Source organism: Megalobrama amblycephala, linkage group LG9, assembly GCF_018812025.1.
Source record: "Megalobrama amblycephala isolate DHTTF-2021 linkage group LG9, ASM1881202v1, whole genome shotgun sequence".
Taxonomy (NCBI): domain Eukaryota; kingdom Metazoa; phylum Chordata; class Actinopteri; order Cypriniformes; family Xenocyprididae; genus Megalobrama; species Megalobrama amblycephala.
Genome location: NC_063052.1, coordinates 4,093,731 through 4,113,970, shown reverse-complemented (window position 1 = coordinate 4,113,970; position 20,240 = coordinate 4,093,731). Strand labels below are relative to the sequence as shown.

The 20,240-nt window shown below is 33.9% G+C and overlaps 1 protein-coding gene across 4 annotated transcripts; it reads right to left on the bottom strand.

Annotated features, from left to right (window-relative positions):
- Positions 1 to 421: 421 nt before the first annotated feature.
- On the bottom strand, positions 422 to 19,684 carry ldlrap1a (low density lipoprotein receptor adaptor protein 1a). 4 transcript variants are annotated; one of them, XM_048201245.1, is made up of 10 exons: positions 19,219 to 19,679; positions 10,444 to 10,586; positions 9,942 to 10,054; positions 8,292 to 8,406; positions 6,796 to 6,868; positions 4,257 to 4,352; positions 4,068 to 4,171; positions 3,897 to 3,931; positions 1,789 to 1,820; positions 422 to 1,107 (listed from the first exon to the last, which is right to left on the bottom strand). In XM_048201245.1, the coding sequence occupies exons 1-10, from the start codon at positions 19,301 to 19,303 to the stop codon at positions 1,061 to 1,063; spliced, it is 843 nt and encodes a 280-aa protein (XP_048057202.1). In that variant the 5' UTR covers positions 19,304 to 19,679; the 3' UTR covers positions 422 to 1,060. The 4 variants fall into 4 exon arrangements, with proteins under 4 accessions (XP_048057202.1, XP_048057201.1, XP_048057200.1 ...); XM_048201243.1 differs by lacking the exon at positions 422 to 1,107 and adding an exon at positions 1,116 to 1,685 and having other exon boundaries at positions 19,219 to 19,684; XM_048201244.1 differs by lacking the exon at positions 1,789 to 1,820 and having other exon boundaries at positions 19,219 to 19,671.
- Positions 19,685 to 20,240: the final 556 nt, after the last annotated feature.

The following is a 20,240-nucleotide window of genomic DNA, read 5'->3' as shown; positions in this document are numbered from 1 at the left end:
ATATATATATATATATATATATATATATATATATATATATATATATATATATATATATATATATATATATATATATATATATATATACACATTTAATATAATATAAGGGACATTGGGATATCCTCCTGCATCTACTGCATAGAACAAAACAGTTTGGAAGATTGATAATATAATATAATATAATATAATATAATATAATATAATATAATATAATATAATATAATATAATATAATATAATATATATAATATAATATAATATAATATAATATAATATAATATAATATAATATAATATTGAAAGATGTACTAGATAATCAGATATTAAATGTATAATAATAATAATAATAATAATAATAATAATGAGAATGAAATAATGAAATACAAGACAAATGATAAACATTAAATGGCATAAATTCTCATATAATTTTAACACTTTTATTAGATTTTTTAGAGAAATATGGCCCCTTGGGGTGTTATATCAATCATACAATCCTGATTAAATAAAAAATATATATTTACACATGGAAATACTGGAATATGACTTTAAAGGCCTCAAAAGACGCTAAAGACAAGCTGTACTGTGAATTTAACGCTGATTATCTCTGTTTGCATTAATAAAGAGCATTATGGTGATAAATTAATTTCAAAGCAGCAAACTACAGAGCTAGACCTTAAAGTAATTCTACAGTGCACCTGAATATGCAGAATGTTATATTTCATATGATACACATTTTTTTCATACATGATAACAATACTGACTCTGGTATCTACATACATTATTCTGTATACAATTCGATTAAAAATAAAGCATGTAAACTCAGGTAGGATATCGCTTTTTTTTTTTTTTTTTTCAAAAATAGACTCATCTGCTATTGCTTTGGTGTGATGGACCAGATGATCGGATAAGGAGGACCAGTGCGCCACCATTTCAACTGAATGCAAACTCCTGCCCGAGTTTCCTGGATCTTCTTTCTCCCACATACCTATCTGTGCTCAGAGGCGTTTGGTGCGTTTCCATTGGTCTTGTCCCATTCGGTCTCAGAGTTCCAGTCCTGAGGCATCACCCCAATGTCCAGGACCTGGGGGTTAGTACGAGACTCAGCGAGTCTATGGGAAAAGAGACAGAAGAATGCAAACTGAAAAACCTAAAACTAAACAGTGATGCAAATGTACAGTATATCAGCAGGATTGATTAACATATGGGCAATTCCATGCAAATGTCAACCTTACCATGAAAAAAAAAAAAAGGGAAAAAAAAAGAAACCCGATTTAGTCACATCCATAATGCTGGAATTGCCCATATGTGCCTAAGGGTTTCATGAAAAGCCACGTTTGGTTGATAACTATGTTATTTACTAGGCTAACAACTGCTATGGTTTCATTTATAAGGTTAGAAGCCATGCAATACACATCAATGTAATCACATTACACTAATATAGTGCTATGTTCAGGGATAAAAACAAACAGATAACATATAAACTGGCTAGGCTGAGGATGATGGGATATTGAAGGAAACAAGCCATATAATATTGAACAAAACAAAAAAAATCTGTACTGCAAATTGCATTTAAAAATGGATCATTGCAGAACCCTGCCGTCAAATTCACAATTAGATCTGCCTGTTGGGTCAGTACCAGGCCAGGATGCTAATTTGGTTGGGTTGATCAGTGAAAGCTGGCAGGGTTCTGGAAGACAACAGGATAGGGGAATGATGTTACAGACTGACAGACAGAGATTTGGATATGGCTGGGTGGACATTTGGTACAGGACTAGACCTGGACTTGTTACCTGGAGAGTACTCATAGCTATCCAAACTGCAGCTAGGAACAAAGAGAGAGTACAACAATCAAGGGCTTGAGAGCTGCAGGACGTTTCTCTGTTCCCTTTAAAAAAAAAATACAATTCTGTTCTGATGAAGGTGGCAATGCATCAATCAGCCATTTTAGCTGAATTTGATTAATCTTGATATTAATCTTTCAGAAGACACGAGAGGCCAAATACAGTATTAGCTACTTCAACCCTGAAGATGATGCTATCAAAGACTATAGAAGAACAATAAATCTTAAAGGGACTTTGATGCTACTCAATAAGGAATCTCACATCTTCAATTGAACTGATTAATATTTCCTTCAGTCAACACATGGTACCTCTGATGCAAGATTTAAAGAAATACTAAGTAATAAATTACTAAATAAGTAATAAATAAATGCCAAAGTTACTACTACCACTAAAATTATTATTATTATTAATATTATTATTATTATTGATTGATTTTACATACATTATATAAATTTACTTCATTTACAGTTCCTATTTTTCTCATTCAAATTCATGTGCCCAGTTCTACAATAATAATAATAATAATAATAATAATAATAATAATAACCATGTAAATAAAATAAATGTATATTTATTATTATTATTATTATATACACATTTTATACATTTATTTTATTTACATGGTTAATAATAATAATAATAATAATAATAATAATAATAATAACCATGTAAATAAAATAAATGTATATTTATTATTGTTATTATTATTATTATTATTATTATTATTATTATTATTATTATTATTATTATTATTATTATTATTATTATTATTATTATATACACATTATATACATTTATTTTATTTACATGGTTATTATTATTATTATTATTATTATTATTGTTGTTGTTGTTGTTGTTGGTGGTTGTTGTTAATAAATAATAATACATGAATTTATTATTTTTATTATTATATTATTATTATTATTATTATTATTATTATTTATTATTATATACACACATGCATGTATTATATACACATTAACTTTATTTACATGTCCCTAATTATTATTATTATTAATATTAATAGGGACATGTAAATAAAGTTAATGTGTATATAATACATGCATGTGTATATAATAAAATAATAATAATAAATTAAAATAATGATACTAGTTATAAATTAATTTATTATTATTATTATTATTATTATTACATTATTATTATTATTATTAGTAGTAGTAGTAGTAGTAGTAGTAGTAGTAGTAGTAGTAGTAGTAGTAGTAGTAGTAGTAGTAGTAATACTAGTATCATCATCATTATTATTATTAACATGCATATTATACATTTATTTTATTTACATTGTCTCAATTTTTCTAATTCTAATTCATGTGATCAGTTCTACAAACATAATTTATTATTATTATTATTATTATTATTATTATTGTTATTATTATTATTATTATTATTATAGACATTTAGTATATACATTAATGTATTTTGTTATTTATATAAAGTCTCAATTATACATTCCTACCTTTATAAGTCTGACAAAAGTAGACATGAAATATATATAAGCTTGTTGAAGAAACATTTGCAAGCATTCCATGTTCAGCCTGTCTGGTGGATTTAATCAAATAGAATGAAAGCATTTGTACTCATAAAGCACAAATATTCAGGTCAGGTTTGTCATCTCTATACCATCACAAACAAATCACTGAAGGCCAACTCTACATTTGCAGGGAGAATTATATCCTGCCAAACTACTGACAAGTAAACCTTTAGCTTGGTTCCGTGGAGAATAAACAAATAAAATGTGTCTCATGAGATCTCAGTATGGGAAAAATCCTTTTGCTCAATTGCTCTGGATGATTAATCAAAGGCCAAGAAGTTATGTGGAGCAAACTAAAAGAAACATTTCAAATGGTTCCAGCAATCTTCAAGAAGAAGATTGCAGTTGGAGATTGTTTTGATGTGCGAGAGGTTATCAGCATGCTTTTACATGCAGCTCACTTCAAGGATTTGTCCTCCCTATCCCTCACTGAAGAGAGATAGAAAAGAAATTCAGATGAGACAGAAGCTTGAGAGAGGAGATAAGAACAGCTCTGGGGGCCTCATACCTTGAAAATGCCTCTTCCAGACCATCATCCATCTCCTGAAAAGAGGAGCAAAATGGTAGTTGAAATTTAAGATGACAAGTAAAGATAATGGTCAGCAGTCACTCATGTGGAATCCTCCCTGTGAGACTCATTTGAGAGAAAAAACATGTTCATAAGCGGACAAGATCTTACCCATAGGGTGGTGGTGGTGTTGTTGTTGGGTTCAGTGGAGTTGTCCACAATTTCCACAGCTGATGAGTATTCACTGATGTCCAACAGGTTCTCTGTAGCTGCAGCTAAAAAAACAAAACAGCCCTTTAAAATTGAAGTGTAAAATAATAGAGTAGAAGAGGAGGTAGAGAGAGTTTAAGGAGTCAGTACCTCCTCCTTTCAGGCTGGTCAGGCTGACCGATCTCTCTGACTGTGAACTGTTGGACGTCTCTCCAGCTGAATCCCATTTCACACGATGCTCTCTCTCTGAAAGCAGAGCAACAGAACATCATTAATAATCATGCTTTAACAAATAAAAGAAGTTCTAGTGCTGTGTGAATGTTAACGCGTTAACACATGCAATTAATTATTTTCCGGTTTAACGCATTAAAAATATTAACGCAACATCCGTTTTTTGTCATCCTTTGGCTAGCATTACAATATATGATCACGCTCTTATTCAAGCAAATGCTTTTAAACCATTTAAGCACGCCAAAAGGGAATGCACTTTCTGTGAATGTCCCGTCACACACACGACGCACAGAAAGACGCAAGCCAGTATCGAGTTCTCTGTCACGCTTGAACAAACAATAACACACACAATAATGCCAAAAATATCCGTTTTGTCGAGTTTCCTCATTAGAGCAGCATTGAATGAGTTAAATAAAGTCTTAAACGAAAGCAAAGAGCTGTGAGAAAGTGGGATGCGTGTGAGATCTGCGTCATGTGCAGCAGCAGCACTCTTAAAGTGACAAAGTCATTGAAGATAATGAAAGAACAAAGGTAACTGAGAAAATAATCGATATTACAAAAAAAAAAACCAACGTAAGTGTTACAAAATTTGACATTAAAAAGTGTAAAAGTCACTAGTTTTCCTAAAGAAACACTGTCAAACAGTGACACCCGCAGGTGAAGTTACAGTGGGGCATCCGCGTCTCATGCCTCCCTTCAGCTCATAGAAAAAAAGCAGAGCCCCCTAAGAGTGCGGTGGGTTTAGTGGGGGGTAAATGAGAATGAATGGGGGAAAGTCATGTGAGAGGAGGGAATGCCACAACTGCGCTATGATTGGATATGATCGGTTATGATTGGTTCGTGCGATAAATCCTGCCTCTTGTTTGTGCCCGTTCTCGTCGAATCGGCCTGAATGAAGACAGTGATGGCGTTAATGGGAAGACTAATTAAAAAGTAAGTAAACAACTGTCACTACTTACATATAACTGCTTTGTGTCATGTAAAAACAAACTCGAAATGGCCTGAAAACATGATGACTAGGTTTTTTTAGTGAGTGATCAGCGTGGTGAAATTAAAGGTACATCTTCATGTCTGTGACCACTGACCAGTGTGTACAAACTTGATGTCTGCTGAAAATAAACTGACTATTAAAAAGAAAAACTGAATATTAGTTAATAATAATATATATATATATATATATATATATATATATATATATATATATATATATATATATATATATATATATATATATATATATATATATATATATATATATATATATATATATATATATATATATAGTTTAAATTGTTACTGCCTTTAGTTATCATTTTGGAATAAATGTAAAAATGAGTAAAAACACTAACTTGATTAAATTTATACTTGGTTTTAATAAATAGAACATTACATAGTGTAAAAATAACAAAATAGAATTGTATTTGGTCTATATTTTTATGTAATGTTAACTTTGCCTCCTCATTTTAAAACACCACCGCACACCACTGAATATATATATATATATATATAGCTTTCAATAACACTAATGTTGTATGGCTATAATTCATGTTTAAAATTGGGGGAAAAAAATCAATTTCATCAAGACATCAGTAGCTGTATTACGATCAGTGATACTGGCCTTCATTCATAAACAGATGCCATTAAACAAGTATTTAAAATATACTGTCTTCATGTTGTTTCTTAAGGTTTTTTTTTTTTATTTGGAGATTAACTGTAGAATTATTACATTATAAAATATTTTATAAACATAAAAACTCAAGTGTTTTTAATTGCGATTAATCGCAATTAATCACAGAAGAAATGTGATTAATCGAGTTGTTTTTTTGTTTTTTTTTTTCAATCAATTGACAGCACTAATAAGTTCATATAAATTCAAACAAATAAATTACTTTTCTTGGTGCTTTCATTGAGCACTCCAAGTTCTTTGCATTCTTGCCAAACAATGTTTCTAAAATTATGTGAGAAGTACAAAGTTTATTGGAATTAGAGGGATAGTTCACCCAAATCCCATGATTTACTCACCCTCAAGCCATCCTAGGTGTATATGACTATTTTCTTTCAGATGAATACAATCAGAGATATATTTAAATATTATATTTTTTTAAATGTATTGTGTATATTATGTGTGTATTTATATATATTGATGGTGAGTAAATCATGGGATAATTTTCATTTTTGGGTGAACTAACCCTTTAACTTTCTTGCATTAACTGGCTCCTGTTTTCCAAATACAAAACAAAACTGCCTCATTTTCTGTGTGTCCATCTTTTCTATAACAAGAAAGGGCAACAGAGCAATGGTCTGACTGTCATTATCAATCACAACAGCAACAATACCCTCAAAGACCCTATCAGGAGAGCAAATTCTTCGAAACAAAGTGACAAATTGTTTTCCACTTGTGGCATATGATTCTACATGACCTCCACATTGTTTTGAGGAGAGATATGACACTCTGTACCTTCTTTGGCAACCTCCCAAAACTCGAAGGCCACTCTGAAGGCCTGAGCCACCGTGAGCGAGACCGCCTGGGCCTGAGGGAACACAACAGGACAACAGTCAATCAGACTGAAAGGAGGAGGATATAGTATCTGGACAGATACAAAAAGAACATATGTATCTTTTTAAGGTGTTTCAATGTCAGTGAACAGTGGTTCTCAAACATGTAAGAGAAATATTATTTTCCTACGTGTATTCAATCAATACTACTGCATATACATGATTCATTTTGTTACAGAAATTCTCTTTACATTACTTTTAATCATGAAAGATACATTTTATTTTGTTTTTGGCAAATATACATGTTTGTGTAAATCAATATTTTTATTGTATGTATTGAAAACAGACACTCTACCTTTATTGTTACTCAATAAATGATGCTTTTGACAGAAGGATTAGAGAAGGAGGACAAAGTAATTGCTTCTAGAGTACTTTAACTGTTTAAAGTTTAAAAAACGGTTTAACTGTTTACTTTAACAGAACTGAAGGTTTCAAGCAGGTCGCTGTCCAACAGAGGTTATGACATACATGTAAGGGTTAGATTTTAACTGATAAGTATGGAGATGCAAGTTATCTGAGACCCTCAAATGCAAGGCTCGAGATAACTACCGAGCACAGGCCCCCTCCTTCCATCACACTCTTGGTAGAAGACTCTGAAATATTGCCCACTTGTATGTCCTTTTTTGTCACTCTCGTGCAAATGCTGTGAGAAACAACTAGTGAATAATGCCTCTTTCTGTAGTCAAGGTCAGTAGGGCTGGGAAGAGTCTAGAGTCATATAAAATGTTTCCAAATAAAAAAATATTTCCATACATCAGGTAGACATATTATGGGATGATGAGCAAGACCGATGTGGATGAAGATGAACCAGAAAGTGTACAAATATGATAAAAGAAAGTAGAGGCCTTATCATTTGCTTATCCAATCAACTTTGAAAGTCTTTGTTCAATAAGTGAATATGTATGATTTTACCGAATACTCTGTTTTCTGAGACCCTCAAATCTGAATCGTGATTTCAGACAAATAAATTCTTTAATTTTTACTATTGAGTGGCCTGCCTTGAATTTATTTGGTAAATTTCTACCACATCAACCACCAAATTAAACCCACAAGCACACAATAAGCCTATTTGGAACCAAATAAATGAATAAATAAAACAAATGAATAAATACGATAGAAAAGGTAATAGATTTTATACTATATTCATAATATTATACATTTTAAAGTATACATTATATTGAAGAATATAAAAGGCATCTAGCCTGAACAGGCATGCTGAGATGTTTTTGGATTGTTGTGCTATGCTGTGTACTTCAACAGACAGAAAGTGATCTAGTCAGCTATTCTGAATAACTGTCCTCCTTCTTCATGCTTTGTTTGACTGCTTTTGTTCCAGTCAGAAGTCTTTGTGGTGATGGAAGATTCACAGCTTTCATAAGGAAAGCATCAAACACTCACCATTTTCCGTTTGGCACAGAGGAATGCGTGGCACTCGAGCGTCTCATTCTGTTGGTTCTGGGAGATGAAAGCAAATACTTTGTCATGCATCTTGTCAGCTGTGCAGTATGATATCCTGGGAGAAAGGGTCACAAAACAGACCAGAATTAAGGACTTGCGGTCAGGTTTGAGTAAATAAAAATAGTGATGTTTTGCAGGGATATGAACAGAGGCAGACTGTGCTGGAACTTCAAGGACTGTTTTTTGTACTACTGTTATACACTGAAGAACTGACAGCTGCTGCTTTTCTTTAAACAAATATGGGAAGAGAGATCATGTTGAATTCTAATTATTCAGTTCATTAATTAAAGTAAACTTGTTACATGAATTCTGTATCAATTATTTATTATATACACACTACCGGTCAAAAGTTTGGAATAATTACGTTTTTTTAATGTTTTTAAAGGAAGTCTCTTATGCTCACCAAGGCTGCATTTTGTTGATGAAAAATACAGTAAAAACAGTAATATTGTGAAATATTATTTCAAATTAAAACAACTTATTTCTATTTTAATATATTTTATAATGTAATTTATTCTTGTGATGGCAAAGCTCAATTTTCAGCATCATTATTCCAGTCTTTAGTGTCACATGATTCTTCAGAAATCATTCTAATATGCTGATTTGCTGCTCAAGAAACATCCCTTATTATTATCAATGTTTTTGGTGATTAATATTTTTGTGGAAACCATGATACACTACCATTCAAATGTTGGAGCCAATTAAGACTTAAAAAAAAAAACAAAAAAGAAACTTTTATTCAATAAAGACATTAAATTGATCAAAAGTGGCAGTGAAGAGTTTTCCATTTCAAATAAATGCTGTTCTTTTGAACTTTCTATTATTCATCAAAAAAAAAAAAAAAACACATTTATCATAGTTTCCACAATCGTATTAAGCAGCAAAAACAACATCAAAAGAACCATTATTAACAATTGAGTACCATTTAATAATTGAGCACCAAATCAGCAATAAAGCCAATAAAGAATTTGTGTCACACTTTAGGGTCTAATTCTCACTATTAACTACGACTTTTGCCTCAAACTCCTAAATACTACTTATTAATAGTTAGTAAAGTAGCTGTTATGTTTAGGTATTGGGTAGGATTAAGGGATATAGAATATGGTTATGCAAGATAAGGCATGAATATGTGCTTTATAAGTACTAATAAACATCCAATATCCTAGTAATATGCATGCTAATAAGCAACTACTTTATACTGAGAACTGGACCCTAAACGAAAGTGTTACCAGACTTTTGAATTGAATTGACAAGACTGTGTGTGTGTGTGTGTGTGGAAAGTAGGCTCAGCCAAAGCACATTCAACTGTGAAGATGAGATTTATGGGGACTACTGCTGGTCTCCTGCAGTATGCTGTATTTCACATGTCCCTAGTGAGAAACCCGGAGGTGAGCGTGTGTGTATGGTAAAACACTGGATGGCAGGATAAATCATCTCCACTGTAGGTCAGACGCACTCACTTCTGAGAAGAGGAAGTGTGCAGAGACTTTTCCTTTCATAGTATAATGTGGTTCAGTGGCACAGCAAGTGAATGTTTAACAGGCAGTTGAACGTGAAAGAAGTAGTTGTGTTGAGGTGTGTAGAGTTCACCTGTATATGGAAATGTTCTCGATCAGCTGGTTAGACACACTGTCGCACAAGATGATTCCCTGAGGAGACACTTTCAGGGCCACTTTAGGCAGTTTCTTCCCGCTGGCTTTGGCCTAACAAATGAACAAACAAAACATTTTTATATTGCTGCTTGTTCGTTTTATAGTGACGCTTGTCTGTGAAGAACTTGATTCTTGATTCTAGGATGTTCTGTATGATTAATATGGGGGCTATGGGGTTGCTAAGGTGTTTGAGTATTTTTAGCTTGATGTTATGCAGTTGCTAGGGTATTCTGGCTCATTTCCAGGGAGTTGCTATGTGGTTTATAGGCTATGAGCCAGGGCCTTGCTAACATTTGAGCGTTTTAATGTGTTGTTATGCGGTTGCTAGGGTGAATGTCAGGGTGTTGCTATGTGGTTGCTAGGCTATCTCAATGATATTATGGTCTTTAGATATTCTTATATTTTCATATCCAAGTTATAAGACAAATGACAGAACTCACTGTGGCCACGATCCTCTTAACAGCAGCAGCTGAGATCTCCTCGCCTTTGGGTTGGTCCACCAGAGTCATCCCCAGATGCCGGAGGTTAAAGGTCATTCCCTCGAGAAGAGTCTCTCTTGTGTCAGTCCAATTCTCAGGGAGCTCTACATGAAGGAGAGAAAATATGAACAGAGTGAAGAATTTATGAGACAACGCTAAATATCTACAAAAACATTTACACATGCGAGTTAAAGACGAGTTTAACCCACATGCACACGAGACTTGCGCTGCAGAGGTCATGAACAGTTATGAAATATTAAAAGAAAAACAAATGGTGCATGAATAAATATTTGTTGGATTCAACCTTTGTTCTAGAGACTCAAATATTCCAGGCCAAAAAAACATTTTGGATGCCTCTGTACAGCTTTATTTCCAGGGCTGACTGAAAACAGACAAAGACAATCAAAGTTCTGGAGCAGCTGCTATTAATGAAAAGAACCGGTGAACCGGTGTTTCTGGCATAGTTAAACAGTTGAGAAAGATAGCACATGTGTAACAATATATTTGACCTGTGGAGCTCTTAAAGTGACAGAAGCCTAATAAACATGACAAAAACAATCACTCACTGCTCTTGAATAACTTTTGTAGCTTTAATAAGAATCAGTGTATATATTTAATTCATACAGTGAAGACTAAACAGTGTTTTATTTTTACATTTAATTATTCAATTTCTGTTGTTAAAACAACCTAATGTAGGCCTACCTGAAATCCTAAACCCTGACGTTAAACTGACACTTTATGTAATGCTACATTAAAACACTGCTGTTCGTTTTCAGAAGTTGTAGGGATGCTTTCTTCTCACAAAAAGAATGTGAAACATTCTAGGTTATATCGTTTTCAGTTTTTAAATATATTACAATATAATTTGAATTTATTTTACACACTTGAAGTAAAATGTGATACAATAATGCTTTAATATCGTGCTAGTTCTTTTTCAGTTTCTCTTCTGAAGAATCTGAAGCTCATCTTCACTAAAAACAATGAGTAAGAACTTGACAAGGCCTGCACAAAGCTCAGCTTCAACCCCTACTGAACACTTCTGGGATGGAAAAATTGGGATAGGCTGAATAATAAAAATACATATACATTGCATTAGTTTAGCAGTGGTATTTTTAGACAACAAATTGTAATTTTGCAATTGCAGCATTGCTGCTTTGCTTTCAAGCTAGTGTTTTGTATACGGGTCATTGACATATGTTTTATAAAAGTGTCAAAAAATACGTTTTATTAAGTGTTAACAATGATATTATGTGTTTTTTATAATAAATGAACACTGCTTTTGTCATTTATTACAAGATGGACAAAATGTCACCAAAAAGGTCATTCGGTTTAACCAAAATGTCGGTTTTACCGAATTACACTTTTGGTTATACCGAATGACAATATTTTCAAAAAATGCTAACAGGCTGATATCTAGCTAGCTAGCTAGCAAAATGACAATCAAACATTTTATATTTAGTACAAGTTTTTAAAATATTACAACATTTTCCATGTTTTATAGCGGTTGTACCGAATGACCTGATGTTTCGGGACATGCGTATAAGCAAGGGAAAACACTAATTTTTCAAAAAGTTAAGAGTTAGTCACTTTGCTTCACGACCATGTGGTCCTTTGCAGGTGTCTGAATGATGTCACATCCTGTCACTGACACAGATTTTTTCTCATAAAGCACAGCTTCTACACATAATTTTAATACCATTTTGCACTATGTTGATATATGATGTTATAAAAATCATGCCAGAATATAAAATATATACATTTATTACATTTTAAAATATTTTTATCACAAATGAAATGGCTGTATTGGCCTTTGGACGGTTAAACCGAACGACCTTTTGAGACTTCAAAATCTTTAAAATACCTTTATATGTAGCAACCTTTTGGATTCAATAAATGAGATCAAGTTGTACTACCTTACTTGGATGTCATATCTTTGTTTTTTATTATTATTAAGGCCTTTGGACAAAAAAAAAAAAAAAATCATTGAGCCATACTCAGTTGATGCAAAGAAAAAATGTTACTATATAAAATGCAAATGTGATTAGAGCACCTGTGAACCTCCAACACTCCTGCCTTCACAATCTGCATAAATTCCCAATCTGATTACAACACATTAAGCTGTTTCGGCTATCCATTAACTGAGATGCACAAATAAACGCTCATTATTTCTGTTCAGAGAACCTGAGACACACATGTTTGGCTCTAGTAACACTACCTGTGGCTCACCTGATTGCTTTTGGCAGTGGAGCTATGACATTTAAAATTCAGAAAAGCTCCATAGATAAATTCTAGGAATTACAACACAAAGGCACCAAGCCAAAACAGACAAGACATTTTTCATTTAGTCAGATTTCAAGTCACACAAAGTTCACCTTGTTTTGTTATTTTTCAATATGTTCCAAATAATGACCCAGATGGGTCAATAAAGTGTATAATCCACCTAAATGTTACATATAAAACAGCATTATATTCACAATGAAGTCAGGAAAAGGAAGGAAAAAGGCAATTCCTGTATCTCCTTTACTTTGGACTGAACAAGCCACTGGTCTGCTTGACCTCCGAAACATTTAACCATTAAGCAACTGTGCCACCCGTTCAAGGAATCATACACTTACAGGAATCTCAATCACAGGAAAGAGTGAATCATAGTCTAAAGTTATTGTTAATTCTTGTGTAAGATGACTAAAGAAGGTCATGACAAGGGGAAAATGTAAAGCTCTAATGCATTTCATATATAAACAGAACCAGCCACATTTAAGTTGATCGAATCATTACAAAGACACTGAAAGGCTGACAAGTGACTTGTAGCTTCCTAAAGTGATTTAAGGACAACAGGATCTTTCTATATCATTACTTTGCCCACAGCTCCTAAAATAACATATCAAACTGAAATTATTGATGATGCCCTACAACCCCAGCATAAAACCAGGGTAATTCATAGACATACAGAGATGGAAAAGGGCGTAATAATACAGCCCTAGTGACATACTGATTAGTGACACACCCAAGAGTCCTTAATCACAGGGGGCAGCACTGCTTTGTCTTAACCATGTCCCTGGAGAAACATCCAAGGGTGGAGTGACCCAAACCACCGCTTGTCTCCTAGCTCCAAAATCAGAAACTGAACTGGCTGTTAGTCCAGATATGATTACAGAGCAAAATGGTGTTTATTTTTTATTTTTATGACTCAAGGTCATGGTAAGGTTGGGAGTTATTTCAATCTCGGTCAGATGGGGAAAGAATGTTCTTTGTTTATTTTTCAAAATGGAAATATAAACAACATTCTTAAAAAAAAACAGGAAATCATTCTTTCTTAAAGAGTAAAATGCAGATGACAAGCGATAGGAACATGTTAATGAGAACATTTTATCATATCAGATTTATCATATTTATTATTTGAGTGTGAATTGCAAACAACTAAACTGACCATAACAAATTTTGATGGGGTAACGATGGCTTTGTGAACAAATCTCAATAAAAAAAAAAAAAAGCACATTTAAATATTCCAGGTATCCACAGCAAGTTAAAAGAAGTCTTAACTCATGCTTCTCTTTACACACAACTCCTCGTGAAACATGAGAAGTGAATATCGAATGCTTTTATCAAATGGACTGCCTGGAAAAGCCTCAACAGCTGCTGCTGGACATTTCCCTTATGCTCTGCGTCAGACTGCCTCTCTTTTTAGTATGTGCAGGGCACAGACACACCAAAGATCCAGAGGCACGGGGCGATAAATCTCACCACTATAAAACACCATAAAAACTCTCTCTTCATTACAATGCAGCCATGTTTGCTGCAAGCTATGCACTTTCTCTGTTGAGGCACATGACTTTGGAGCCGCAAGAAGGACATTTCTGATCACTCTGATGAGAAATGATCATAGGAGATAGCTGAATGAGAAGTACAAGAGGAAGGAAAGTAATTATAAACTATAAGAAGGTGAATCGTTCCCAAATCTCCCATTTAAAAGTTGATAAGACGATTCATTTTGTTATCCTAACTATGTACGATTATATGGCTACTTTCATTTGATTATCTGTGTTTAGCATTGGGGGCTAATTTTCTGACAAACTTATCAAGTTTATTAAAAAAATACATTTGTTGACATATAAAAGGTCTTTGTACATTAAAACATCCTGCAAGTTTCATATCTTAAAACATCCTCCACATGTACTCTCTGCAACCAGTTACAAAACATTTAAGACTGTTGTTGGTTATTTAAAATATCTAATGGATGAACTTGTGGCTCGATTGGACTCATTTATTTAATTATGCGCTGTCAATTGTGGTAAAACTTCGCGGTTTTATGAACACTGCCATGTTTGACACTGCCGCTTTGGTTACCGCTATGGTTAGTTAGAATGCGGTTGTGACTGCAGCTGTTTGATCAATTCAAGAAGCTACTTTAATCTCCTGACTGAATAAAACATTTCAGGATTCACACTTGTAAGTGAACACAGCCATAATAAACACCTTTCCTAATTAAGCCAACACGCATAAACCTTATCTTTTGTGATAAATAATATCTTTAGGTAAAAGTTCAATCATCGATAGTTACAGTTTTTATTTATCGGTAAATAAACCAAAGGATTAATCATCTACTCAGAAAATAATCAATAGATTATTTGAAAAATAATCGATAGATTAATCAATTGAAAAAAAAAAAAAAAAAATTTGTTCCAGCCATACATTAGATTACCATTTTCAAAAAAATAAAAAAAATAAAAAAATAAATCATTCAAGTTTTTACTAACATTAAAGGGTTAGTTGACCCAAAAATGAAATTTCTGTCATTAATTACTCACCCTTGTGTCATTCCACAGCCGTAAGACCTTCGTTCATCTTCGAAACACAAACAAATTAAGATATTTTTGATAAAATCCAATGGCTCAGAGAGGCCTGCATTGAAAGTGTTAATTGTCTTGCTGGCAATGTCCAGAAAGCCACTAAAGACGTATTTAAAACAGTTCATGTGACTACAGTGGATCAACCTTAATGTTATGAAGCGACGAGAATACTTTTTGTGTGCCAAAAAAAACAAACAAAATAATGACTTTATGACAATATTCATGAAGCTTCGAAGCTTATATGAATCTTTTGATTCAAATCAGTGGTTCGGAGCGTGTATCAAACTGCCAAAGTCACGCCCCCCAGTGGTGAACCATTGAAATTTCGAAACACTTATCATGTAACGAAGCCTCGTTTACTGAAATCACGTGACTTTGGCACTCCGAATCAGTAATTCGAAACAAAAGATTTGTAAAGCTTCATGAAGCAGTGTTTTGAAATTGCCGATCAATAGATATTGTCATAAAGTCGCTTTTTTGTTTTTTTTGGCACACAAAAAGTATTCTCGTCACTTCATAACATTAAGGTTGAACCACTGAAGTCAAATGAACTGTTTTAAATACGTCTTTTGTAGCTTCTGGACATTGAAAGTGTTAACGGTCTTGCTGTTAATGCAGGCCTCAATGAGCCACCGGATTTTATGAAAAATATCTTAATTTGTGTTCTGAAGATGAACGAAGGTCTTACGGGTGTGGAACAACATTAGGGTGAGTAATTAATGACAGAATTTTCATTTTTGGGTCAACTAACCCTTTAATACAAAGTTTACAGTTCTAAAAACTTGACATGTGCTTCAAACTAGATTTTTGCTTTTCTTTAGCATAGAAACTTTTTGTCATTGACCCACTGTTTTTTTTTTCACTGCTAACCATGACCCTATCTGTGACCTATTTTTGGGTTGTGACTTACCAGTTTAAAACCACTTGTTTAAAAAAAGAACATACAAAATCCAACTGGCAAAATGAACAACTGCAAACAAGTCAAATAAAACCAAAAAAAGATCTTTGTTTGGATTCCACAAAAAGGAAGGGAATGAGGTGAAGTCTGTATTGCAGCTAAAAGTAGGTCAGCAGATCAACAAAAGAATGTTAAACACACAAATGTGTCTTATTCTCCATCACTCAGCCGTTGAGAGAACAACCTATTAACAGCGGTATCTTGCTGATGTTGGAAACTTCTTACCATTCTGGCAAAGCCTAAGCCTTTTCACTGTGGTGGAATTGTGACTAAACACAATCATAACCGTGTACTTGCAGACTTCTTGTATTCCAGGTCATGAAGATAAGCAGCTCTCTGCCAACAAACAGAGCCGCTTTTGTGAAGTCAAGACAGAATTAAAGGGGAAATGAAAATGCACAGCAAACTTTCTAATCCCACTAAAGGAAAAAAAGTTGAATTTGTAAAGACCAATCCAGCCCACTTCACCTGCTTTCAAAGCTTTGCTCCGAGCTTGTCCACTGAAACTTTGAAGAAGTCTTTGTTGAAACAAACGTGCTTTAGAATGTCTTGGATATACTAGCAAACAAGTTGTAAACTAGTCCAAGATGGATGCCAAAGAGAAAGAAAAAGATTTCAGATGCTGACAAAAATCGCACTGCTGGATTTACATTGTTTATTTCACAAAACCATTGCAGGCAACTTCTCATATAAGGTACCTTGTTAATTAACCCTCAAAAACCCACTGTACCAAAACTGTCTTGTTTAAATAAATTAAATGAATGTTATTTTTACCTTATTGCAGGTAAAATTCTGAGTGCAAACAAATGTCCATTTCGAGTGTCAACGTCACACAACTAAGTCACTGTTTACTCACACCATTGCTCAGTGTTTTGGATCATTTTTTAGCAATTTTACAAGTTTTTTGAGTACTTTACCTGTAACCTTAACCTGTGACCTTTTTTTCTATTTAATTACCAACACATTCAGTGATTGATAAGTAGCAAAAATATCAACCTACATACAGTACATAACTATTTAAAAGTGTGTGGTCATTAATAATTTTATTTAGCAAGGATGCAGTGAATTGATCAAAAGTGACAGTAAAGACATTTAAAAGTTACAAATGATTTCTATTTCAAATATTGTTCTTTTGAACTTCCTATTATTCAAAGAATCCTGAAAAAATGTATCATGGTTTCCACTAAATATGACGCAACTGTTTTCAACACTGAAAATAATATGAAATGTTTCTTAAGAACCAAATCAGCATATTCAGTTCTGAAGGATCATGTGACACTGAAGACTGGAGTAAATGAGACATCACAGGAATAAATGACATTTTAAAATAAATTCAAATAGAAAACAGTTCATTTAAATTGTAATAATATTTCATAATATAAGCATTTTACTCTTTTTTTATAAAATGAATTCTACCTTGGTGAGCATGAAACTTTTTAAAAATATGACCCCAAATATCTGAGCAGTAGTGTAAGGAGTAAGCAGTCCTTCAAGGTGCAATATGAAATATTTTCTGTCCACTAGAGGTCGCTAGAAGCCTATTCAAAACAAAGGCGTAGCTTGATGACGCCACGTTTGAGCGCGGAATCTTGGGACATGTGGTCTTCATCTCAACGGACGGTGGAAAATAATTGGGATAGGACTCGGGAAGAAGTCATGTTCATGGATGCGATTATTAACGTTACTGTAGCATGAAGCAGAGCAGGACCAAGTGTTGTGGGAGCTGTACGAGGCCGCTGGAGCGATTGCGCAAAACACACGCTGCGAGCAGCGGAACTTTTGTTATGCCACAGTCGCCGGCACAGCATCTCCTTTTCCAGTCATGAGTATGAGGTAACACAGCTCTGTTTATCATATTAGATACATTTGAGTGTGTTGAAAATGTTATAACATTACTCTGTGCATTCACTCTGTGGCTGCTATGAGACACTTGTTACACACTGCAGAAAGCTATAAATAGTTGCAAACATTTGGGATATTGTAAGTACTCAAGTGAACAAAATATATAACACTGGCCTAGTGTTTTTTGGATATTTTACTGCAAAATTCTTACATATTGCACCTTTAATGGTTAACATGTTTCTGTTTTATTCACACAATGAAGCCGCACAGATTAACATTACACATGATTTTGAATGTAACCTAATAAAACTTTAAACAGAGTAAGAGGAGCAAGATGAACATACTGAAGTTTCAGTTTTTTTGGCTGGAAGATTTATAAAGGTCAAAGCGACTGCACTGTGGGCCTCTGAATGTGCTTTATCATTATACAGCAGGTCAATGAGGTGTAGAAAAATCTCAGGATCTTTACAGAGTGACATTGAGCTGCTCTGAGATGAACTGATCCACATTACAGCCTCCTGGTCTAAGAAAGTATGTACTTGCTTACTGAATTATTACAGTGGTGATATTGTGCAACCCTGCAAACAAAATATGCTTCAAAAGTGGCTCGCACAAATAAAAGTATAGGTTTCTGAGGGCTAATCTAGGGGACATGCTCCATCAAAGCCATGTCTCAAAATCTAGACAGTGTTTTTGGGTATTACAGCTATATATAGGTAGCTCAACAGGTTTTGAGAGTCAGTCAACCACTAATATAGCCCAGAACTCCTAGTTTCGTACGAAGGTTATGAATATCGTCGACAGCTGTAAAAAGGCGTCTGTGTCGTTCATTAAACAAATTTTGCACAGAATATTTAACTGTTATAGAGCCGCTAAAAAAAAAAAAAGAAAGAAAAAAAAAAAAAAATCACATTTTACCCACAAACTAACTAATAAAGATTCATAACTACTAGGCAAACTCCATCTTTTGACTGTATTACTAAACAGATTAACACTACTGACAAACAAGTTCAGATGCTAACCGATTGACAACACAAGTGACGCGTGAAAGCAGCCCAAACAAGTCTCGCTGTTGACACAAATACTTACTTTGGTGTTTGCCTGAGCTCCAGGACTGTTTGGTCAGGCTGGGACTCCGAATAAAAGCCCTTCTGGCTGATTTCAGCACATCCATGACGAGGTTTTAAGCGGAGAAGCGTCTTCAGGTGCTGCTGTTGCCCATGAACTACGTCTTCTCACTCTCAACTTTGTTGTTGCCGTTTCGATGCCGACATCTGTGGGAATACTTGAGTCTTCGCGTCTCCTGGGCGGTGTTTCATCCGTCAATCAAAATGACGTTCGAATTACGCGGCGCGCAGATTCTGTTTCCATGGAAACGGCATTAAACAATCCATTCGAAGCCTCCTTCGGTGTGTGTGCTTTTTAAATGGCTGGTGTCCGAGAATCAGACTTGTATGAAGGAACCTTGCATATGTGGCTTAATGTCTTCATACCTCCATATAATGTCCGATGATAAGTCAACATTCATAAGGTTTAGGTCGCCGTCACTGTCTCGCAGAATAGCAAGACTGACACGAAAAACAAGTGACACGAATACAGAGTTCTATTGATATCAACTTTGTCGCCCTCGTGTGGATGTAAAAAAAATCGTCCTCTATTGGGACGACTCTCGGTCAACAATACAGATTATTTTGAAGGAATTACGAAACACGTTTACACTCAACTCAATCAACTATCTTCCGCTATGGTTATAATAAAACTTTTTATTAGGTCAAATATGCCGTGGTGACTGTAGAGCAGTGGTTCTCAATCTTTTTGGCTCGAATGTCAACCACCGTCCAACACAATTTGAAGGCCCCTCTATAAGTTATATCTGTCAGTATTTTCTGCTAATTATGACACTTTATTTAAAAAAAAAAAAAAAAAAAAAAAAGAGAGATTTTTTTTTTTTGGAGGAAAAAATAACTGTTTTCTTCTTTTTTTTTTTTAGCATTTTAATAATATTTGATTATTATTCATATTAAAGGGTTAGTTCACCCAAAAATGACAATTCTGTCATTTATTACTCACCCTCATGTCGTTCCACACCCGTAAGACCTTCGAACACAAAT

What these genes read in the sequence shown, in the direction of transcription:
- ldlrap1a (XM_048201243.1), bottom strand. Translation starts at nt 19,303, where the DNA reads ATGGATGTGCTGAAATCAGCCAGAAGGGCTTTTATTCGGAGTCCCAGC. An exon ending in TCTGTGCCAAACGGAAAATG is followed by an intron (nt 6,869 to 8,291) that starts GTGAGTGTTTGA and finishes GTGTTCCCTCAG; the next exon opens with GCCCAGGCGGTCTCGCTCAC. An exon ending in CTGGAAGAGGCATTTTCAAG is followed by an intron (nt 1,821 to 3,896) that starts GTATGAGGCCCC and finishes CTTTGTTCCTAG; the next exon opens with CTGCAGTTTGGATAGCTATG.